Below are 24,675 nucleotides of genomic sequence, written 5' to 3'. Positions count from 1 at the left end.
AGGATGAGAGTCATCGAGTGCTGCCTGAGCTTGCGTGCCACCAGCGGTATCAGAGGTGCTGGGGGAAAAGCGTACGCAAATCTGCCTGACCAGTTCATCCACATCGCATTGCCCTGTGATTGCGGGTGTGGGAACCTGGCGGCGAAGCTTTGGCATTTTGCGTTCTCCTTTGTGGCGAACAGGTCTATCTCTGGATGACCCCACTTTTGGAAGTACGGTTGGAGTACTGATGGATGTATCTCCCACTCGTGCATTTGATGGCTGTGCCTGCTGAGCAGGTCCGCCATCTGGTTGTCCTTGCCCGGGAGATGCTCTGCCATGAGGAAGATGTTCCTCTGAATGGCCCACTTCCACATGCTCTGAGCCAGATGAGACAGCTGCGGAGAGTGTGTGCCCCCCTGCTTCTGAATGTAGTACATGGCCGTCATGTTGTCCGTCCGGATCAACACGACCTTGTTGCACAGATGTACTTTGAATGCCTTCAAGGCCATGAAGATTGCCATCAATTCCAAAACATTGATGTGCATCTTCCTTTGCTGTAGTGTCCATAGTCCCTGCACTGTGTAGTGGAGTACATGCGCTCCCCATCCCTGGAGAGAAGCGTCCGTCGTCAGGATGATCTGTGGCACAGGCTCCTGGAATGGTCGGCCCTTGCAAAGGTTTTGTGGATTCCACCAATGCAGAGAGTTGTATGCCCGACCGCTCACCAACACTAGGTATGTCAGTTGCCCATGAGCCTGAGTCCACTGACGTGCTAGGCACTCCTGAAGCGGACGCATATGTAGTCTCGCGTGCGGGACAATGGAGATGCAGGAGGCCATCATGCCTATCAACTGCATGAACACCTTCGCTGGAAGCGAGTGTTGAGGTCTGAATCGTTGGATCAGCGTCTGGATACTGGCGATTCTCACTGAATTTGGCTGCGCAGTGGCTGCCAGAGTGTCTATTGTCGCGCCCAGATACTGCTGTATATGGGCGGGTTGGAGATGGGATTTCGGGTAATTCAGAGAGAATCCCAGATCGTGCAGGAGATGAATGGTGCGGGACACGTGGTCGGCGCACTGCTGTTCTGTTTTTGCCTGAATGAGCCAGTCGTCTAGATAAGGATAGACGTGGACGTTCTGGCGTCGTAGATGCGCCGCCACAGTCGCCAGGCACTTTGTAAAGACTCTTGGCGCTGTGGTGACCCCGAACGGCAGAACCCTGAACTGGTAGTGCTGGTCTTGAATCGTGAAATTGAGATACTTCCTGTGGGAAGGATGCAGGGGGATATGAAAGTATGCATCCTTTAGATCCAACGTAGCCAGGAAGTCCCCCTGTTGAAGCAGAGGGAGTACCTGCTGTAACGTGAGCATATGGAAGTGCTCCGAGAGAATATACCAGTTGAGGGGCCTGAGGTCCAGGATGGGCCTGAGGGATCCGTCCTTTTTGGGGATTAGAAAATACAGGGAGTCCCTGGTAAATACTGATTATAAAATTTTCGCCAAAATTATAGCCCTTAGATTAGACCCTCTCCTACCAGAACTTATAGGCCCGGAACAATCCGGATTCGTTAAAGGTCGCTTGTCATCCGATAACTCTCGTGTTTTCTTTAACATTTTAAGTAAAGCTGCCTCTCTCTCCTCTCCTCTGGCCGCCATTTCTCTCGACGCCGAAAAGGCCTTTGATAGAATAGGATGGGATTTTATGTTTCAAGCTCTTCGTTGGTTTGGTTTTCCACCTAAATTCATTTCTCTTATTTCTTTACTTTATTCCAGTCCCCATGCCTCCATTTTTGCTAACGGTATCATTTCTGATTATTTTCCTCTTCGAAGAGGAGTTCGTCAAGGATGTCCTTTATCCCCTCTTCTATTTATCCTAGCTTTAGAACCCTTCTTAACTAAAATTAGAAAAGACGAGCACATTTCTGGTTTTCAATTTGGCCCCCAACAACAAGTCAAGTTATCGGTCTACGCGGATGATATTTTATTTTACTGCTCCAACCCTCTAACAACTTTACCTTCCTTCCTTAATCAAGTTTCTGCTTTCTCTATCGTATCTGGTTATAAACTGAATACGGACAAATGTGAAATACTCCCCCTGAACCCGTTATGCCACAAACATCTCTTTGACACCTCTGGTTTCTCCTGGCAACCCTCTAAGATTAAATATCTGGGTGTCTGGTTCGCCCCCCGCCTTTCTGATTCCCTCAAATTTAATTTTGAATCTCTTTCTACTAAGATCACTACTTCTACCTCACGTTGGAATCCTCTTTTTCTTTCTTGGTGGGGGCGATTGGACTCCATAAAAATGATGCTAGCGCCTTTGGTCCTTTACACCGTCTCTATGATTCCCATTCACATCCCTAATCATTACTTCAAGGTAATAGATTCCATTCTGCTGAAATTTTTATGGAAAGGTAAAAAATCTCGAATAGCTCTTTCTGTTTTAAAAAAGGATAAATCTTTAGGCGGGGTCAAATTTCCCAACTTTAAAGCGTATCATAATGCCTTTTCTTTAAAACAAGCATTACGTTGGCTCTCTTTAGATCTTCCGTATTATCCCCCCCCTTTGGCTTACACTAGAATCATCCCTCCTTCATCCCTATGACTTCAATGAAGTTCTTTCCTTTTCCTCTAATGTCTCTTCTCTTCGATCTCCTATAATTTCTCGCACTCGCTCCCTTCTTCAGCCTTACTTATTGTCCTCTTATCCCTCTGCTTCTTCTATCCACACTCAGCCTATTTGGCATAATAAACACCTTCAAATTCGCAATCGCTCTCTCTATTGGAAATCATGGCACTCTCGTGGCTTAAAATGGATTTCCCAACTTATTTCTGATTCTAATCCTCTCCCTTTTCACCTTCTTCAAGAACAATTTTCACTTCCTTCCTCTTCTCGTAAACAATATTTATCGCTTATCCCATCCCTTCTCCAATATCTTTCCACCCTTCCCAATACCACTTCTATTCCTCTACCTCACCTTTCCATCTCTAATGCCCTTGACCAATCCCCCTCTGCCTCTTTTTTATATAAAAATTTACAATCATCGACTGAACGCTCTAAATCTAAGGTTGAGTTGGCTTGGGAAGATGACCTGTCTCAAAATTGGCTCCCTATCTTTTGGGATAAAATTTGGTCTAAAATTCACAACACTTCTAGAGCTGCCAATACCACCCAAACCTTATTTTTTATTTATAATCGCACATTATATACTCCCTCGATTTTATCTTCTTTCTCAGTAGGCACTCCTTCCACCTGTTGGTCCTGTTCTTGTCCTATAGCTGATTTGAAACACATGCTCTTTGAATGTCCCCCCATTCTCCGTTTCTGGCATTTAGTTTGGTCCCAAATCCAAAAACTTTTCAACATTTCTCATCCCTTTTCCGTTCTTCATATTTTTCTAGGTTCCCTTTCCCCTGATCTTTCTGAACCCCACCTCAAACTCAAATTACTTGATCTCCTGATTGCCATAGCCTTTCACCATATTACATCACATTGGAAACAGGCTAATGATGTTTCCTTCACTGCATGGTGGAACGCAGTGTGTTTTAACCATCGTCTAGATACAAATTTTGTATCCCCTATTTCCCTAGCAATTAAACGTGACCTACTTTGGATCCCCCTTACCGAATATCTATCCCAGATTTCTAAACCACCTCCCATTTCTCCATTACGCAATGTCGAAGTTCAAAAACCACCATGAATGTTTTGTCTTAATACATATCAGTTTATTGTTATATATTATACATGCTTATTGTTATTTATAAGATTTATACGTTTACTGATTTTCCCTTATCCTCAATATTCTTGCATTTCTTAAATACATAGTGCTCTTTTTACGTTATTTTTCATGAACAATTCCACTGTAATGAAAGAGAGATGTTGTATTTTTTATAACTTGTGATTGTTTCTTCCTGTACTGCTTTTCTTCTTCATTCTTTAATAAACTTCAAACTTAAAAAAAAAGAAAATACAGGGAGTAAACCCCTGTTCCCCTTTCTTGCAGTGGGACGAGCTCTATTGCCCCTTTTTGCAGCATGACTTGAACTTCCTGCTGCAACAAGTGCAAGTGCTTGCCGGACATAGGACGGTTTCTTGGAGGTATGTTTGGTGGAGTGGAAGTAAGTTCCAGACAGTAACCGTACTGGATAAGAGATTTGACCCACCTGTCCGTGGTGATGGATTTCCACGCGGGCAGGAACTGCTGGAGTCTCCCCCCGACCGGTGTTGTGTGGTCGGGGGGCAGTGACAAGACGTCACTGCTTGTTGGCGGTGGTGGACCTGGAGCTGTTGTTTCCACGTCCCCTGCCTTTGATGTTGTTGCCTCTGTAGCCACCTTTACCCTTGTTGGTGTATGAGGTTTGGGTATTGCTCTTATAGTACTGTGTGGATTGCGATGCCTGACCCCTTGAGGTGCCTCTGGTATTGGAGCGGCGAAAGGAACCACCCCGAAACTGCTGAGACTGGAGGGCCCCCATAGACTTAGCAGTGTCTGTGTCTTTCTTCATTTTTTCAAGTGTCGCATCCACCTCGGGGCCAAACAGGTGGTCAGGATTAACTGTTTGGTTCAGGATGGTTGTCTGTATATCCGGTTTAAAACCTGATATCCTAAGCCATGCATGTCTTCTTAGCAACACACTAGTGTTGATCGCCCTGGAGGCTGTATCAGCCACATCCAGCGCACATTTGATGGAAGCGTTTGTGATCAGCTTTCCCTCCTGAATTAACATTTCCCCTGCCTCCTTGTACTGGTCAGGCAAGTGCTGCAGCAGTGTTTCTAGGGTGTCGTAATGAGCCCTATCGTAGCGTGCAAGTAGGGCCTGCGTGTTTGAGATGCGCCAAATATTAGCTGCCTGCGCAGCAATCCGTTTCCCTGAGGCCTCAAATATTTTTGACTCTTTGTCTGGGGGAGGAGCGTCACCAGTGGTCTGTGAATTCGCCCTCTTGCGTGCGTTGGATACAACCAAGGAGTCCAGTGGCAAGTGTCCCTTGATGTATGTTGGATCCGAGGGCGCTGCCTTATATTTTTTGTCAATGCGAGGATTGATGACACGTGCCCGAGTGGGCTCCTTGAAGACCTCCGGCGCGTGCTTTAGCACTCCCTTGAGCATCGGCAATGTCTTGACTGACTTTTCAGCCACTGAGAAAGTGTCAAACAAAAAATCCACATCCACAGGATCTGAATGTAGCTCGACATCATGGTTAGCTGCAGCTCTCTCAATCAAAGCGTTGAAGGCTGCAGAGTCCTCCGTCGGTGAGGTTTTTGCCGCAAAGAGCTGCGGTTCCTGACCCGACTGCGGGTCCTCTGGGTCGCCTCCGGCAGACCAAGGTTCATGTTCCTCCTCCGGATCCGAGTACGCCGGATAATTGTACTCGACCTCCTCTTCGTCACCATCCCCCGCGTTGGAACGCGTTGGTGAACGTTCTAAGTCTTTTGGAGATGCAGGCTCTATAGGGGCCGAAGTACCCGCAGAGTCCTTCTTGTTTTTGAGAGGAATACGAAAATGTTCCAACACCGGCTCCGTGGTGATTTTCCTTTTGAGGAGAGACAGTTTCCCGGTATCGGCGTCGATGATGACCTCTCGACGCTCTTCCTCTGCAAGTGGCTGGAGCCGAGGCTTCGACACCACCAATGACGCTTTGGGCGTTGACACCCCCTTCGAGGGCACGCCTGCCCCATGCCTCGGAGCGAAAGCCTTTGGCGTCGACTTCGGCGGCAGGGTGAAGCGGATAGGCGTCTGCGCCTTTGTCGGCTTCGGTGTGGGCTTCGGCACCACATCCTCTGGTTCGGGAACCACAGCGTCCTTCCGAATCCGTTGCAGGGACTCCGCGACCTTTTTCGTTAAGGCTGGAGAGGGCTTGACCGGCTCGAGCGATTTCCCCGAGTCGGGAGTCGGGTCGGCGAGAGGCACCGTCTTCGGAGCCGACACATCACCATCCTTGGCCCCGACGGCCGGAGCCGGCGCAGCCAGAGCTTTGGAATCGCCTTGACGCTTCTTCGAAGCTTTCTTCGGGTCATCGACCTCGACCATCTTCGGCGCCGACGCGGCCGCGTCGGTCGGCTTCGCCTTCGGCGTCAACCCCGAGGTCCTCGGGTCGGCCATCTTGGCGCGGCTCTTCAAGTCGGCCATTTTGAATTTTTTAGACATCGATGCCTCCAGAGCCTTCTGTCCCACCAGTGCAGCTTTCACTTTCGGTTTTGAAACCGGAGGTGTGGATCCCGATGGCTTCACTTTCGTTTTCTTTAACGGGAGTGGCGCATCAGAAATGTCCGTGGCCGGGCCCGGAGGCGGGGCTGCTGGACGAGTAACGAGGTCTTGGGTAAGGCCCGAAGACGATCCCTCGACCTGGGCCGTATGAAGGGGGTTGACCCCTGAGTCAGTTTGGGGATGCTCTTCCTCCGAGCTATCCCCCACGGTGGCAATGGCCCCATCGTCGTCCCCTACCTCGTCGCCGGCTTCATCAAACTCCTCGTCTCCCGCGTCGTAGTCATCCCCCTCCGACGCAGGGCTAGAGTCTGAAACCTGTAGGACATCGTCGTCTTCAACAAATTCTTCGAAGATGTTGTCCGGCGGGGGCGCCGGGGGTGCCGATAACTGGGCCTGGAGTCTAGCGGCCCGACGAAGCTTGAGAGTCTTCTTACACCGGAACTTTGAGCAGGCCATACACCTGGCCTCATCATGGTCCGGTGACAAACATTTGTTGCACACAGGGTGCACATCGAGGTGTGAATACTTAGAGGTGCACACCGGGCACCTTTTGAACGGAGTTCGTTCCATGGTCAGTAGTCTGGAGCGTCGAGTAGGCCCGTCCGCGCCGACAGCACGCGGAGGGGCAGCAAGAGTTCGGAGCTGAAAAACAGACAAAACCCGAACGAAAACGATACCGACGCCAAGCCTAAAGACCTTTTGGTCTCAAGTTAGAAAAGTTAATCGACTATCGATTCCGACAGAGGGAACCGAAACACATCCGAACCCAATGGCGGAAAAAAACAATCTGGGGATGGAGGCGATGCCCATGCGCACTGTAGTCCAGGGGAGGAGCCACCTATCTCGTGATACTTCGAAGACTCTTCCAGGACAACAATGTGCAATCATCCGGACCCAACACTAGGCGGCGATCTATGCACAGATATGAATTCAGCAGCCCACATGCCTTGAACCCAGGAGCCTGAAGTGGAAGTTGCTGGCAGGCGACCAGTGAAGATGTTCCGGGCTGATCCAAGGACTGGATCAGTGAAGAAGAGTACCTGTAAGCAGAGGGGACCAAGTTCTTAATCACTAGCCAGTGATTAGGTGGGCACCAGGATGGCACCGGACAAGGTCACTCAGCCAGGTGAAGAGGTGACACTGGATTCTGCTGCTGCACGGACCAGGGCGCTGATGTTGACCAGGCTGGAGGTCTGCGAGCTGTCCCACGTCGGATGTCTGCTGCTGGCGATGCTGGATCCGGTGAAGGAGGCAACAAGCCTTGGCTACGGCAAGCCCACGTGGCGACACAAAATTGTGTCTGGAGTGGACCAGGAGGGTCCGAGGAAGGTCCCCTTCAGGAGGAGACTAGGGCCAGTCTAGAGGAGCTAGACCAGCGGTGAAACAAACTTAGGACGTTGTCTGGAGGGTCACTAGCCAACGGGCAAGTGACCGGCCAACGTGGCAAGCGACACAGAAGCAAAAGGGCCCCACGCAGATCTGGTGGATGCTGGGGGGCTGGTCTTCGGTGCTCGTGCTGCTTGGGGTTGGGGCTTCTCTTACCCCAATGCACCCACTCGAGGGTCCCTCGGCGGTCGTGCTTGGTCAGTGTCGTGCTGGTTCTGATGGTCACCGGGTCCTCTGGTCTCGTCGCACCCACGGTTCTCAGCTGTGCTGTAGAGGCAGGTAGAGGTCAGAGAGGGCAGGGAGTCCGGGTCTCGTCGTGCTGGTCGGTCTGGTTCCGGAGGAAGGACGCTTCAGCAAACCGCAAGATACTTAGTTGGTGCCTGCTGCTGCAGGGTGACTACTCCTTAGTCACAAGGGAGAAATCTTGAGAAGAAGTCGAGAGTTCCTTTCGTAGAAAGTAGTTTCAGGATTCAAAGATGATCTAATTTGGAAGGGTCTCCGCTCCTACCTTTATTCTAAAGAAAGGGGCTGGTACGCGACTAGGTCCTGCCCATGGGTGGGACCAGGAAGGGGGGTGGTTACACCCCTCTCCCCTGTCCGGACTTTCCCTAGCTCAGGGGCTGGTGTGCCCTGTGAGAAGTTGGCCTGTTATGCAGTGCTCACTATTCTAGTGATCACTATGTATCAGTCCAAACAACCCTTATTGATGATTGGTTGTAAGTCAACCGATAGACCAGCTATCCTAGTAGCATGGACAAGAGCAGTCTTTAGGCTAAACTCTAGAGGACGTGTTAAGCCAGCTGTTATACCATCACATATACCCTTTGAACACCAAGTGAAAGGACACCACACAAGTGTTATGAAAATAAACAGTGTATTTATTTAGATCACAACAGCCCTGTACTCTTTATGAGGACAGGGTACTAAGCACACAACAAAACTCTTACGAAAATACTTTTAAGTTGCACAATTTACACAAGTGCCCGAGGGGCACGAAAAACCATATACTCCAAAAGTGGAATGCGAAATTACTAGCAGGTAAGTACTGGACTAATAGGCTTTGGAATCGCTAGGACTTACAAAGTTAAGGATATCGGACGAATCAGACTAGGTAGGCTGAAAACGAAAAAGGATCTGGACCCTTGGATAATGAGGCTATGCTGGGGCACCGAAATGCCGAAGTTACCTAGCCCAGGGGCTGCGGCTCCATAGGTCTGAAAAGACGTCGGGAATCCTCGTTGCAGTCTATGGAGCCTGAAAGAAGAAGTTGCTGGCAGGCGACCAGTGAAGATTGTTCGGTGGATCCAAGCCTGGATCGAAGATGGAAGACACCTGTAAGCAGAGGGGACCAAGTTCTGAATCACTAGCCAGTGATTAGATGGGCACCAGGATGGCACCGGATGGAGTCACCTCGACCAGGTGAGTGGGCGACGCTGGGCTCTGCAGTCTCACGGACCAGGAGGCGTTGTCGGCGACCAGGATGGAGGTGCGAGCTGTCCCACAATGGTTGCTGCTGTCGACGTCGCTGGACCCAGGATTGGGGCAACAAGTCTTGGCAAATTCAAGCCCACGCGGTGGACCTAAAATGGCGTCTGGAGTGGACCAGGTGGGTCCGGGGTGCTCCTCTTTTGGAAGGGAGCAAGGGCCAGTCTGGAGCAACCAGACCAGCAGTGTTGATGTCGTCGGTCGTCGTCGGGAAGGCCACAAGCCAGCGGGCTAGTAGCCAGACAACGCGGTGAGCAGCAAACAGGCAGAAGGGCCCCACGCAGATCTTGTGGAGGCCGGGAGGCTGAACTTCGGTGCTGGAGCTGCTCAGGGTTGGGGCTTCTCGGACCCCAAAGCACTCACCAGAGGATCCCTCGGCGGTCGTGCTGGATAGAAGTCGTGGATAGAAGTCGTTCTAATGATGGCCGGTCCCTCGAGGTCTCGTCGCACCTACGGTTCTCAGCTTAGCTGTAGAGGTAGGTAGAGGTCAGAGGTGCCAGGGAAGCCGGGTCTCGTCGTGCTGGTCGGTCGGATTCCGGAGGAAGGACATGCAGCAAACCGCAGTGTTCTTAGATAGTGCCTGCGGATGCAGGGTGACTACTCCTTAGTCACAAGGGAGAAATCTTGAGAAGAAGTCGAGAGTTCCTTTCGTAGAAAGTAGTTTCAGGATTTAAAGATGATCTAATTTGGAAGGGTCCCCGCTCCTGCCTTTATCCTAAAGAAAGGGGTGAGTACGCGACTAGGTCCTGCCCTAGGGGTGGGACCAGGAAGGGGGGTGGTTACACCCCTCTCCCATGCCGGACTTTCCCCAGCTCAGCCGCTGGTGTTCCCCTGGAACTGGTTCTAGCCGGCAGATGCATAGTGAGCACCGGGGTGCCACTTGCAGTCACCTTCCTATTCAGCCCTGCCTACCCAGGATACACAAAACCCTGTCTGGGATGGTGCTAGCACCGCCCCTGACAGGAAACCCTTTGTCCAAGCTCTCCTCGCTGGAAGGACTCCCAGCAGCAGGAGGTCAGACTTGTGTCTGTGGTGGCAGCATCCAGTTTGTGATGCTGAGGCTCGAGTTAACTTTAACCGGGGTTCACAGTTACATACATGTCGTGTCCCTCTAGAAGGGTGGAATGCTAACCCCGTTGCCAGAATTGGTGAGGGGTTAGTATTCCAATTCGTATGACACCTTACTCGACATGTTTTGATAAAGCGATACCAAAGATAGCAAATAACCGCGAGGATTATAATGCACAAGAGTATATGGTACGCTTTATCATAGAACAGCTATTAGGATTTGGTTCCGCAAGCTGCAGACGGGCTCAGCCCATTCCAGAGCACCATCTCACATGATTCCAAGCACTCTGCCTTCAGGATTGTTAAGGCCTGCCATAGGAGTGACTGATCGGAATATATGTGTCCATTTTAGGGTTAGATATAGGTATACTATATCTAAAGCAAAGGGTGATTACACCACCTTGCCCCAGCTGTCGTGCAGCCAGTTGTGTCAGATTTAGATGGCCAGCCAGGGGTGGCATAATACATGCTGCAGCCCCTGGTAGGCCCTGGGTACACCTATGCCCTGAGTTACAGGGACTGATAAGGTGGCCCAGTACCAATTGGTAAATGCACCTAAGGTACACGTGTCAATTTAGAGAGAGAACAGCTAGGCTGTGGGTCTGATTAGCAGGCCCACAGCCAGGGAAGTCGTAAACCAGTGAAGCAAAAAGCAAAAATCTGGGGTGATCATAGGATTGCAGACCCTACTCTCCTACAAAAATGATATCAGTGGTCGTAATTCCATTATATGGTGTGAAGTAAGGGTCAGCAAAGGGCGTTTCTGGGCTGTGTTTAAAGCGTTTGGCCGATTTTTGGGTGAGTTTGGGAGGGTAGATGATTTTGTAGGTGTGAGTGCGTATAGGTTCCATAATGAGAGCAGCGAAACCGGGATAGAGGGGAAAAGACCTGAGTAATAAGGATGAGTAGAGAAGAAAACGGGAGGAGGAAGAGGAGAGGCCGAATTCAGAATTTGAAGAGTAAGGGAGAGTGGTAAGATAAATAGTAAATAGAGGAGAAACGGTACCTGGAGAAGAATGGACAAATCCTAAGTAAGATAACACAGGGGCCTATATGTAGTCCTAATAATAGTATTAACATAAAACAGGTGGGTCACAGGATAGTCCTAATTCAATAAACAGGATCGAGGAGGGATTGAGTTCAGGATATATACAGTCCCTTAAAGTAAAATTTCAATAAAACATATGAAGTACAGAAATCCTGTCTCAGGATAAATGTTAGTGTAGTCCTTTTTCTGTGTCCATAGACCAAGAGAGCATGAGACCAAGTAAGCGTAGTCCTTTTTCTGTGTTCATCGATCATGAGGGCCCCAGAGTAGTCCTGTTTCTATGAACATGGCTTAATGTGGGATTTTGGGATTGTGGTCCTACTTCAGTTGCAAAATAATGGTAGGAAGATCCTCTTTCTGTTATCAAAGGGAAGACCTGATTCTGTAGGGAAGAGACACAGAGGGAATTGTGGGATTGAGGTCCAATTACAATCGGTTGTAAATTAGATAATTATCTCTGAGAGAGAAGAGCAGTTGCAGGGTAAGGCTTCCTTTGTTTAGTTAAATAACAACAGTGGCCATTTTGTTGAATGGGATGATGAAGAGAAAAAGAGGAGAAACAAAAATAAAACAAAACGTAATGGAGTGAGGCAGCAATGCAGAAAATAATGCAGAAAGTGCAGAAAAAGTGCAGAAAAAGCCAATCGACGTCACGACATCAGATGATTTACCGTTGTTTCCAAGAGTAGACATCAGATAGCTAGATACACCCAGGGACTGGCGCTCCAGCGCGAGATAAACCCCTCAGCGTCCAGGAGATACCTTTGCCACTCACCCGGGTCCTGATCGTGGGAGGAGAAGCTGTGATGAAGTGCAGGAACCTCCGCAGTCTTGGGCGCAGCGAGCCATCTGGAATGACAGCACGTCTCTACAGGAGCCTCCGATGCTTCTCTCGATGTGATGAATGAGCCACCGATGATAATAACAGCGCGGGCCGTCAGGACATACTCGATCCTGAGGAAACGGCTAAGGGTGTTTCTGGAGCCGACTCACTCGATGGAGATGTAGCGTCAGGACCGCTAGAGGCGTGAGGGGCACTGTTTCCTTTGTAGGTGGGGGGCGATTCATAAGGTTTGCTGAAAAGTGCTCATTACTTGTTGTGCTTTTGGGAGCAATTAGTACATCTAGTGTGATCAGTTCACAGTGTTTTCCTCATCTTGTAGTCACATCCAGATGAAGCAACATGCATTTTCGATGTTGTTCAGGGATTCTGCACGGGGGGCGGGGGCGCAATAGCGATTCTATGTGCCCGGTCGGTCCTTGTTGTTGTCTGCCTTCTACGGAGCTCCCGCTCTGAGGCTCCGTTGATGTTGTTTGTTGTTGTAGGGGGGGGCTCAGAGTTATCCGAGGCAGCGAGGCGCCACTACCGCCAGGCGCCGCTGGGGTGCTAGGGACCTGGCCCCAGGGCAAGCAGACCTTTACCCGCTCGGATGCCGCAATGGCTGTGCTGTGGCTGGTTCTTCGGGGGTCCCGCACGGCTGCTCTGGGGGCGAATTTTCGTGGCAGCAGGACACCCCCTCCTCCGAGAGCCTCCGAAGTGTGAGGGAATCAGCTGTGATGAGAAAGCCCACCGTCCTGGCAAACCCGTCCCACTGGCCTTTGGACGGTTGGGTCTCCGATGGGTAGATTACTTTGAGGTCTGAGGATTCTTCGAGCCTCACCGTGCAGGAGTCTGGCGTTCCGTCAAAGTCTGTGACCGCGACACAGAGGTCCAGCCACCCTGATCAGAGGAGCATCGTCCAATCCGTCTGGCCGTACCACTCTCCGGGGATCGCCATTTAAGTGCTCAGCAGCAATCAATGCACCACGCAGGGTCCTGCAGTAGCGGACCGAGGGGCGCCCGGGACCGCACTGTGCAACAGCTGGCAGCAGACCACCTGCATGAGAAACAAGTAGTCTATCCGGAGCGATGAGGAGTCTCCCTTGTTGCGGTCGAGGTGCCGTCCAGTCCGGCATCCATGGGCAGGTAGGCAATAGAAATAAGATTATAGTTCAATAATATGAGCGATGTGAAAAGTAGCTAATTCTAGATGATGCTGTAGCAATACCAGTTACTTTTAATGGGTCGATTGCGTCCGATGGTTGCTGCTGACAGGGATATTTCCAGGTAGGGGATCCCAAGCAGATGGAGCTCAATCGTGTGAGAAATGATATCAAACGCTGCAGAAAGGATCCAATCCAGGCCAGAGCTTTGTGTGAGATATCATGATCTAGGATCAGCTGTAGAACGGTGCGAGAAATGATATCAAACGCTTCAGAAAGGATTAGATTCAGGCCAGAGCTCTGTAGGAGAGTACAAGATCTAGGATCCGCTGTAGAACGGTGTGAGAAATGATATCAAACGCTGCAGAAAGGATTCGATCCAGGCCAGAGCTTTGTGGGAGAATCCAGGATCTTGGATCCGTTGTAGAACGGTGTGAGAAATGATATCAAACGCTGCAGAAAGGATCCGATCCAGGCCAGAGCTTTGTGGGAGAATCCAGGATCTTGGATCCGTTGTAGAACGGTGCGAGAAATGATATCAAACGCTGCAGAAAGGATCCAATCCAGGCCAGAGCTTTGTGGGAGATTCCAGAATCTTGGATCCGTTGTAGAATGGTGTGAGAAATGATATCAAACGCTGCAGAAAGGATCAGATCCAGGCTAGAGCTTTGAGTGAGATATCATGATCTAGGATCCACTGTAGAACGGTGCGAGAAATGATATCAAACGTGGCAGAAAGGATCCGATTTAGGCCAGAGCTTTGTGGCAGATATCAGGATCTAGGATCCGCTGTAGAAAGGTGTGAGAAATGATATTAAACGCTGCAGAAAGGATCAGATCCAGGCCAGAGCTCTGTAGGAGGCTACAAGATCTTGGATCCGCTGTAGAACGGTATGAGAAATGATATCAAATGCTGCATAAAAGATCCGATCCCGGCCAGAGCTTTGTGGGAGATACTAGGATCTTGGATCCGCTGTAGAACGGTGTGAGAAATTATATCAAACGCTGCATAAAGGATCCGATCCAGGCCAGAGCTTTGTGGGAGATACCAGGATCTTGGATCCGCTGTAAAAAGGTGTGAGAAATGATATCAAACGCTGCAGAAAGGATCAGATCCAGGCCAGAGCTCTGTAGGAGACTACAAGATCTAGGATCCGCTGTAGAACGGTGTGAGAAATGATATCAAATGCTTCAGAAAAGATCTGATCCAGGCCAGAGCTTTGTGGGCGATATCAGGATCTAGGATCCGCTGTAGAACGGTGTGAGAACTGATCTTAAACGCTGCAGAAAGGATCCGATTTAGTCCAGAGCTTTGTGGGAGATATCTGGATCTAGGATCCGCTGTAGAACGGTGTGAGAAATGAAATCAAACGCTGCAGAAAGAATCCGATCCAGGCCAGAGCTTTGTGGGAGATTCCAGGATCTAGGATCCGTTGTAGAACGGTGTGAGAAATGATATCAAACGCTGCAGAAAGGATCCGATCCAGGTCAGAGCTTTGTGGGAGACACTAGGATCTTGGATCCTCTGTAGAACGGCATGAGAAATGATATCAAACGCTGCAGAAAGGATCCGATTCAGGCCAGAGCTTTGTGGGAGAGACCAGGATCTTGAATCCGCTGTAGAACGGCATGAGAAATGATATCAAACGCTGCAGAAAGGATCCGATCCAGGCCAGAGGTCTGTGGGAAACGACAGGATCTAGGATCCGCTGTAGAACGGCGTGAGAAATGATATCAAACGCTGCAGAAAGGATCCGATCCAGGCCAGAGCTCTGTGGGAAACTACAGGATCTAGGATCCGCTGTAGAACGGTGTGAGAAATAATATCAGTTGCTTCAGAGAGGATCCGATCCAAGCCAGAGCTTTGTGGGAGATATCAGGATCTAGGATCCGCTGTAGAACGGGGTGAAAAATGATATCAAACGCTGCAGAAAGGATCAGATCCAGGCCAGAGCTTTGTGGGAGATACCAGGATCTAGGATCTGCTGTAGAACAGTGTGAGAAATGATAACATTTAAAGTACAATCTTCCAAAGTGAATAGGGACAGCTGAATTCGAGGACAGTCATGCTGTGTTGCCCTAAAGCAATGCCTCAATACTGCATAGTCTAGAGAGGGTGGATTTAGTTCCTTGGACCCAGAGTTTCCATCAGTGAAAAGGTAAGAGCCAGGGCCCAAAGTTTTTCTTGGAGGCTGCCAGCCTCTACCATAGCACACCGCTCTAAAAGGTAGCGGCCACTGCCACGGGCTCTGATGCTATTAACACCTTGGCTGCTAGGGGTTTTCCCGCTGGGTGCTGGATCCTTTGCAAACCCATTGTTTGTGACAAAGCCAGCTCGTCATAAGCACAGGGCAGGTAAAGCCCATGACGAGCTGGCTTTGTCATCAGCACTGAAGGGGTTAAGGGTTCCCATCTTGAGCTGTAAGTCTTGGATATTATACAACTCATTTACACAGCTGATTAAAGCTTCATGTATCTTTTGTGATAAAAATGAACAAGATATGCTTGTAAAGTGAGAATAGTCAAATGGAATTGAAGGAACCATTTACAAATGGCGTTCTGAGATTTTGTCACAAAGCAGTTCTCAAGAAAGGCCCAATGTCCCTCATTACTAAGTAGATGTATGTTGTGCTGCATAGGTTACCATGTTCCATACAAGGGAGGTTTCTTGTTCAGTGATAATGGTACCACCTGGAAGTCCTCGAGTCAGACGGTCTAGCCTGTATCCTAGGTCTTAGAAGTGTTCATCCAGATGGGAGATATTACTTTAAAGTCTAGGAGGAAGTCGACATGTTTTAGAGCTTCTCTTTTTCTACTGCAATGAATAGGACCTGCCAGGTCAACGTAGGCTCCGCTTGGTCAAGAACCGATTTTAATTCATCCTAAAAACTGGGAAGTGCACAGCGCTACAGGAGTAGAGTCTAACGCAGGCCATACCTCTCATTATGGCCAACTATTCTTGTCTGGGAAAGGCATTTATGGACTAGAAAACTCTAAAGAAACATTAGACTCTCGACCTAGCCTCCATGAGGTTTCAAACATTCTGATGTAACCCCTGTCATAGCCGGGTCTGTTGGCTCAGTGGACTAATGCATCTACTGCAGGGGCCTGTGTTCGACCTCATGGTCACAGGTTCAAATCCCAGCGGGTCCACTCAGCCTTTCATCCATCTGAGGCCGAAAAAATGAGTACCATTGTGTTGGGTAACAACAAACATCTGTTATTCATCGCCAAGATACCCGTAGAGGTGAACTTGCGTTTTACAAATGCACATGTTATGTTATGTTATTTTTGCTTCTGACCTCCTGTCTTTGGCTGTGTGCTGAATTGCGCTTTTGCTGACTTTAGGGCTCTGTGCACTTTACCACTGCTGACCAGTGCTAATGTGCAAGTGCTTCCCGTCCCGTCTAAAACCTGATGGTAATTGGTCGCTCCATGACAGGCGTTATGATTTGCTAGTAAGTCCCTAGTACCATGCACCAAGTGTGCCCACGGCCTGTAACCCAGCTACTAGTGGGCCTGAAGCACTGATTGTGCCACCCACCTGAGTAGCCTTGCATACCTGTCTCAGGCCTGACACTACAGCACCACTGGGGGCAGTATTAAACTGCCATTTCGATCTGGCAAGTGCACCCACTTGCCAAGCCCAAACCTTCCCTTTTATGACATGTAAGGCACCCCTATATTAGGCCCTCTGTAGACCCATGGGCAGAGTGCAGTATATTTAAGAGGTAGGACATGTTCTCATGAGTTGTACATGTGCTGGTATTGAAAATGGCTACGTTTGTTTTTTACTAGAGCAAGGTCTAGCTCTCCCCTAGGTTAGCATTGGAGCTGCCCGGTAACATGGTAACAGTGTTTCTTCCAATTGGGAGTACATAGAAAATTGAAGTTTAGTGTCTCTGGACTCAAAATTTAAAGATACATCTTTTAGTGAAGGTGGTTTTTTAGATTGTAGATCTGAAAATGGCAGTATTTTCTTAGTTAATCATTCTGTACCTCTGCCTGCCCCTCAAATACACGTCTGGGTTGGATGACAGTTGGGCTTTGTGGATTCACTCTAGACAATCATAACCAAAGGGAGCTGCTGTGTGCCCTGCATATCCTGATGGCCCATCTCCAGGCTGATCAACCTTCCTGAGTTAGAGTGGTGGCACGAGCTGACACTTGCAGCTGAATATGGTTGTACCAATTTCCACACAAAGCAGTCTCCCCTCCCTCTTGTGTGTCTGGAACCAGGGCCAGGAAGGGCAGGGTCTTGGGCACTACAAAATACCTTTCTTTGAACTCTCCCTACTCAAATGCCAAAATAGTTGTAAGTACTGGGCCTCTAACACCATATACTTGCAACACTTCTGGATTGAGGACATTCTGCCAGGAAAAAGAGCTGTTGGGCGGCCAGGAGGGACTACCACTTTGCTGTGTGACATTGTTAATATGATGCTGGACCACTCAGTTGGTTATACAATCTGCATAGATGTAGTATCTCTGCTTGTCTGGCGGTGGTGCATCTCTGGTACCCAAAGGCAGGTTTACCTCCTAGCCGTGTGCACTATAAGAGTCAGGGGACCCATGACCCAGGGCTCAAAAAATCTGAAAAATGGCACTAGTCCTGCAGGTCTAGTACCTTCAAAAATCTCCTCGACCTAACAGTAACCCACTTGACCTCCGTCTCTGAAAGCGGAGCAAATGTGAAAAGATAACAAGATTTAAATGACATCTTTATTGCTCATTTGCTTTGTGAGCAATAAAAAGGCCTTTAAATCTTGTTCTCTTGTCACATTAGCTCCTTTTTCAAAGACGGAGGACAAAAGTTAGTATGTTTTTCTACTCGCCAGAAAGGGCGCGTAGGACCTAAAAATAGCTCGACCTCATACAATTTACCTCGCAAATGCGAGCAGTCGAGTGAATTTGTCGAGCCCTGCATGACCCCTAGTTTAGATCTATGCTGCGAGGCTCAGTGGTGTGTTAACTAGGGGTCATGGGTCCCCTGACTCTGGTAGTGCACACAGCTAGGAGTGAGCCTGTGCCCTGCGTACCAGAGATGCACCACCACGATACCCAACGGATAAGAGGGGAGGGGCTTAGAGTCCCTTTTAGAAATGTACTTATTTACAATATCTCTCGCAGGCGAGGAGCGCATGAGCGCTCCAACGCCGGGCGAGACCTAAAAATGATATAACAGAATCACCTACAATATTACAAGTTACGTCATGGATATAGGGTAACTCCACAGTCGGAACCCAATCAGCCTTCTGCTGCTTTTTCTTTTTGTGGGTTCTCTACCCCCACCTGGGGCACCCACATACTTTTCTCTGTTGGGTTGCTGTGGGGGAGGGGGTAGTCTCAATGCACTGAGTGCGAGATCGTTCCTGGGTGCCCTCCTGCAGTGTGTGCCCTGCTCACTCCAGACACAGGGAGCACAGGCAGCACACGTCATGCAGGAAGAGCAGTAATAATTCCCTCCTTCATGTCTGAGGATGGGGTCCCCAGGAATATCTGGATTGAGTCAGGGTCCAGAAGACGGGGTCACCGATACTGACAAAGATCTCATAGGTTGGGGGGCACACACATGCCCTTCTCCCCAGTAAAATTAAATTGATGAGGATGCGTCGAGTTACCAAGAGCATTCTCTCCAGGCCAGTTGAATGTCTATTGGGGAGCTTGATTTCTGCTGCTCAGTTGCAAGACCTGCCCTCAACCTGTGCTTCTGATGCTTGCTCCTGCTTGGCGGGAGAAGGGGGATTTTTACGACCCCTCCCTGCTACACTTCCAGCCGTTGCCAACCTGAAGGGCACCTGAGTGTCAGCGGAGTCAACGCCAGTCCACTGGAGTCCCAGGGAACCTCTCGAGTATCCCCCGCAGGTCCATTCCCCCACTGCTCATCAAGGGCTGCAGTGTTAATTTATGTCTCAAAATGTGCCGTCAGATACATGCTCATGTGGCCACACGTGTTCAAGCAGTGCGGGAATTGATGCAGACTCACCTTTGGGGTTGCCACCGCTGTCGCCCCGCTCAGATTCTTGAGAGCCCACTGGATGGATTTCAGCCTCTTCTTTAACAATAATTGACAAAGACTCGTGCTCTGTTAATGACAGCAGAAGAACTGGTTAACAGCACTTGTTTGTGTGCAGCAGATCACATCCTAATCAGACACGTTGTGCTTTAGGACTTCTTTCATTCAGTATAAGGGACATGCAAGAAGATTTGATGGGTTACATATCCCACATAGCTGTAATTGGGATTAATTAAGAACACCACAATGTGGGACAAGAGAAGCAAGGACAAACAGACATTTTAATGCAATTTCAGAAGTGCAAAAACATACTTAAAGCATTAGCAAAAGGCCTTCTTCATCTATGCACTCAGGGTCTGCAACAACACCCCTGTTATCCATCAGCCCCCACGCTGCTCCAATTTACGAAAGAGTTGGGGATTCACCTTGTTAAAGTACACTATATTGTAATGCAGAAAGAGTCAGCTTTTGCTCTCGGTAACCAGCTCTACCTCTAATCACAGGCTGGTGTCTTTGCCTTAGAGCATGTACAGCGCATGATGCCTTTTGCCTAGGTTTCTGGTACATAACTACCACGGGGATGCAGTACACATACATACGTACAAAGTGACGCACATGCAAACGAAAAACCTAACGGCCGTCATCTCCCTTTAATAGCCTAATTAAATAATCACTTGATTACTCATCCTCTAGTGTCAAGAGACAATGCCTTAGTGTTTGAACTCTTGCAGCGAAGGGCAGGCCCAAAATGCCAATGGATTTTCTAAAAGGAGGAAGGACTAGAATTTGAAGACGGTCCAAGGTGTTTGGGTGAATTTAAGAGGTGCTGATGAGCAGATACCGAGTTTCAGGTATGTGGTTAGGGTGTCGGAGAGGTAGCCTGGGTTTCTCCCATGGATGGTGTTATTGCTTGAACATGAAACACCTTGAAAAAACAAGAGACGAGAGGCGTTTGGCAAAACAGGAACAGTTTGTTTAATTAAACAGTGCGGCCGGGACCACTCTCACAAGAACAGGGTCTGAGGACTGTCTCAATTTACAATCGGTCTAACAGACTTTTATACAGGTTATTGGACGCAATAAAATGATTCCAACGCTCCTTTTTCTGAAAAGGAATGGGGACTACTGTCTTTGGAGCCATAAATGTATGTACTGGGTGAGGAATCCAGGTGGGCCTGACCTTGCGTGGACACAAGGCAGCCAGTAGATAACATGCCCAGAGTTCCGCCAAGGGGGGCACGTGGTTACTGGATGTACTGTGTGTGCTGTGTCCTGATTGGCTAACTTTAAGTGTCATCTGACTTTATAGTGTTTTGGGAACGCATGCATTCTCCGGCCACGTGTCTTTTATTGGGGCCGCTCTCCTAGGACCTTTGTGGGGTCGTTGCGCCTATCTGTGAGATTGATGCGGGATTTCCGGTTTGTGCGTTTGTCTGCTGGCTACGTGTCACCCCAGCAGTGATCTGTCAATCAGTGGCCCCGGGCCTGGGTCTTAGGGCCTGCCGAACCACGCATTTCTGAGAAGGGTTTGACATGGATTTCACAATGTGCAAATTCGTCAATAAAGATGCCTTTGATAAGATAGATCGGCCAATATTTAAAAAGATGCAGGAAGCTGGGTGTGCACCCTTCTCTCATTAATAAATGGCCTGCATTCCTCCACCTGGTGCCAACTGCTATTAGGGGGCTCTGTAATTCCAACAACAAACGGGCTGAAACAAGGGTGTCTGCTGGCCCCACTGCTTTTTTAGGTCTCGCACCTGAGACTATCGCGAAGCGATGTCGCTGCGAGCCCTATTGTCAGCGGTTCTGCTTACAATGAGCTAAGGGAGACAAGAGATGTGCATGTGCCGCCTGCCGTAATCGGGTCAGGTCGCGCGCGCATTCACCATCTCCTGTCTCCCTTGTAAGCCTCAGCGCACAGTACACAGAGACACACGCACGCGTGTGCACGCACACACACACAGACACTCGCGCACACATCCCCTCTCCCCCCACCAGTCATCGGGCTCTTTTTAAACACGCACGCATACATGCACACACATACACACACACGCACACACACACACACAAGCGCACACACACATGCGCGCACACATCCCCCCCCACACCCCACTCACCGGGTTCTTTTTGCATGTCCCTCTCTCCCTCGACAGCCAGCGGGTCATTCTCTGCAGCAGGCGGGGCTCTCCACGAGCACGGGAGCCCCGCTAGCTGACACGCAAATCTTCCGGCTGGCTTCACGGGTACAGGAGCGCGGGGTAGTCTCCCGTCTGCTTCCTGTATTTTTGCGGCCCCGTCCCAACACAGGTTGCCTGGCTTCCTGTTCAAGCCGGGCTGCGGCGGTGAGTTTTTATCAATACCTAACTTGTTTTATCAACTCGTCACTGGAGTGGATGACACGGGCTTCAAGTGTGCCAAGCTTGCGTTTGGATGAAAGGGGGGTAGGTCGAGCCATCGCGCTTCTGGTTTATTACACCCTGCTTTTACTCTATGTAGTCTTTATGGTACTCCCGTCTCTCCCATTGCAGAAGTTTCCTACTTATGACCAGTATCTAAAAGATTGCCTCTCTTGGAATTGATTGGGAGATTCAGAATGCAGAAAAGAAACTGATCCAAAATTATATTTTTTACTGTGTCCCTGAGGGATTGTACTTTGTGTGCATGCATCCGACTCCTGCAGGATTGAGGTCGCGCATAGTTGGAGTGGGAACCACACCTAGTTTAAGAAGTCAGAGCCACTCCCTTTGCTGATTGAATTGTTCCTGTTGTGTTGCGATCTTTTGTGCCTCCTGTTATTGAACCAGAACACAATAGATAACCTTCAGCAGTTCTGCGGAGCTCTGTTTAAAACTCTCAATTTTTCCAGGTCTATGTAGGAATAGCGCATTCATTCTGTTTTTGCTTTGAATTCTGGGACTTGTAGTGTAAGCTTTTCCAATGTGATGAACAAGACTAGAAGTCCCAGAATATAAAGCAAAACCCTGGACTGCATGAAATAGTCACGCAAGGACCCAGTAAAATTGAGCACTCTACCATTGCAGGTAACACGGGTTGAAGCACACTGTAAAATTAGTGAATGCTAGAGTAAATTTGTATAAAGTGAATGGTATAGTAAATGTGTATAATCTTATGTTAAGGATCTCAGCGGAGCGTGTCATAAACAATCCAACAGATTTGGAAGGGATGTCATACTGTTTCTACAGTATCCCTAAACTTGCTTTTCCCATTGATGTGGCAAGAGTATCATTCACCACCCCAAGCATTTGCTCTCTTCCTAGTTAGCTCAGGTGTCACGGGAGAGAGCGCGTATACATTCGAGGTCAGCAATCGATTGGTAGGCCTGGCCCCCCTTTGGCGTGGCAGCTCTGTGCTGTAGCCTGCAGGCATCACATTTCAGACTGGGATGGAAGTAGGAATGCCGTTGTGGGACAGGAGAGCACTCTGCTCGGGGCTAGATACAACCTATTAGAAGAGAATGAATGGCTTAGCAAGCTTCCTGCTCCTTCCATACACAGCATGCTTGTATTAGGGGAAGGGTCTGGTGCATTCCCTCTGGTCTAGCATATTTTATACATTTTCTGCTTGTCTACAAAATTAACTTATTCTGAGCTTTTCTATTTGAGATGGGGTTGATGTCAGAAACTTCAAGCCAGGCCTTTGAGTTTCAGTTTCACTCCTTGGAGCATGGTTTCACTTTTGAAAGTTGCCATTGGGTATGCAGATTAACAATAAATGATCGCACATGTGATTCATAATCAGGTTACATATGAATCTTGTTAAGTTCACTGCCATTGCTTTGCTGCTGGCAAGGCGAAATGTTGCATCACATTGGGACAGTAAATTTTACCCGCTCGTTACTGCTTGGTTGAGTGTCAGAACCCGTCATTTGGACTCGCAAATATGTGGTTCAGTATCAAAATGATGCCAGGATCCCTGCATATTCTTCATGGTCTGATAGGGTCCGAGTCTGGAGAGACAAAATGGCTGCCACAGTGCCGTGGTGCTGTGAGGTTGACGCTCTAGTCGTTTAACCTCGTTCTGATGCGGAGAGTACGAACGGAGCGCGAGCTCTGGAAACTACGCACTTCACCTGAACCGTTAGCGAAGACGAACCTGTGTGCGTAGCTCTGGTGAATTCCTTGAATCCTTAGTTCTAAAATTATCCTTGTTGTAGTACTCCATTTGCGGTTAGCGCGAGTGTCGAGGAAATGTTGCTACGGTGTATTAATTCAAACGCGTAGTGTAGGAAGGTACCTCCTGACTATGGTTGACCCCAACTTTTTGCCCTGTGTTTTAGCTGGTTTTTGACATAGTCGACCTGGGACCCTGCCAATCAGGACCCCAGGCCTACTGCTCTCTCTGTAAAATGGATTCCATGTACCCTAGGTACATTTCCAATTGGTACTGGGCCACCTTATCAGACCCTGTAAACAGGGCATAGGTGTACCCAGGGCTACCAGGGGCTGCAGCATGTATTATGCCACCCCTGGCTGGCCTCCTAAATTTGACACAACTGGCTGCATGACAGCTGGGGCAAAGTCGTGTAATCGCCCTTTGCTGTAGGTGTAGTATACCTATACCTAACCCTAAAATGGACACACAGATTCCTATCAGTCACTCCTATGGCAGGCCTTGACAATCCTGAAGGCAGAGTGCTTGGAATCGTGTGAGATGGTGCTCTGGCATGAGCTGAGCCTGTCTGCAGCTTGCGGAACCAAGTCCTAATAGCTGTTCCATGATATCGCATACCATATACTCTTAAGTGCATTATAATCCTCGCGGTTAAATGCTATCTTTGGTATTGCTTTATCAAAACATGTCGAGTAAGGTGTCATACGAATTGGAATACTAACCCCTCGCCAATTCTGGCGACGGGGTTAGCATTCCACCCTTCTAGAGGGACACGACATGTATGTAACTGTGAACCCCGGTTAAAGTTAAACGACGCCTCAGCTCCGCAAAATGGATGCTGCCACCACAGACACGAGTCTGACCCCCTGCAGCTGGGAGTCCTTCCAGCGAGGGGAGCCTGGACAAAGGGTTTCCTGTCAGGGGCGGTGCTAGCACCGTCCCAGACATGGTTTTGTGTATCCTGGGTAGGCAGGGCTTTACAGGAAGGTGACTGCTGAGTGGCACCCCGGTGCTCACTACGCATAGGCCAGTCTGAACCAGTTACAGGGGCACACCAGCCCCTGGCCTGGGGAAGTCCGACATGGGAGAGGGGTGTAACCACCCCCCTCCTAGTCCCACCCATAGGCAGGACCTAGTCACCGGGTCAGCCCCCTTTTTTAGTATAAAGATAGGAGCGGGCCCCCTGTTAAAATTAGATCATCTTTGGAATCAAGACACGACTTTCTTCGAAAGGACATCAAGATTTCTTCTTCAAGATTCTCCCTTGTGGCTAAGGAGTAGTCACCCTGCATCAAGCGGGCACCATCCTAAGAACACTGCGGTCTGCTGCAAGTCCTTCTTCACGAATCCGACGACCCAGCTCG

At 49.1% G+C, this 24,675-nt stretch overlaps 1 protein-coding gene across 1 annotated transcript in view; it reads right to left on the bottom strand.

Moving 5' to 3' along the window:
• The window catches only part of LOC147729422 (uncharacterized), a 285,971-nt gene that overhangs the window by 188,549 nt on the left and 72,747 nt on the right, over nucleotides 1-24,675 (bottom strand). Inside the window, 1 exon segment of the mRNA XM_086959845.1 lies at nucleotides 19,148-19,246. Coding sequence (XP_086815971.1) covers nucleotides 19,148-19,246 — 99 coding nt within the window.

This window comes from Lissotriton vulgaris, chromosome 2_2 (genome assembly GCF_964263255.1).
Source record: "Lissotriton vulgaris chromosome 2_2, aLisVul1.2, whole genome shotgun sequence".
Lineage (NCBI taxonomy): Eukaryota > Metazoa > Chordata > Amphibia > Caudata > Salamandridae > Lissotriton > Lissotriton vulgaris.
Note: the sequence above shows the minus strand (reverse complement) of the source record. Positions and strands in the feature narration are given on the sequence as shown.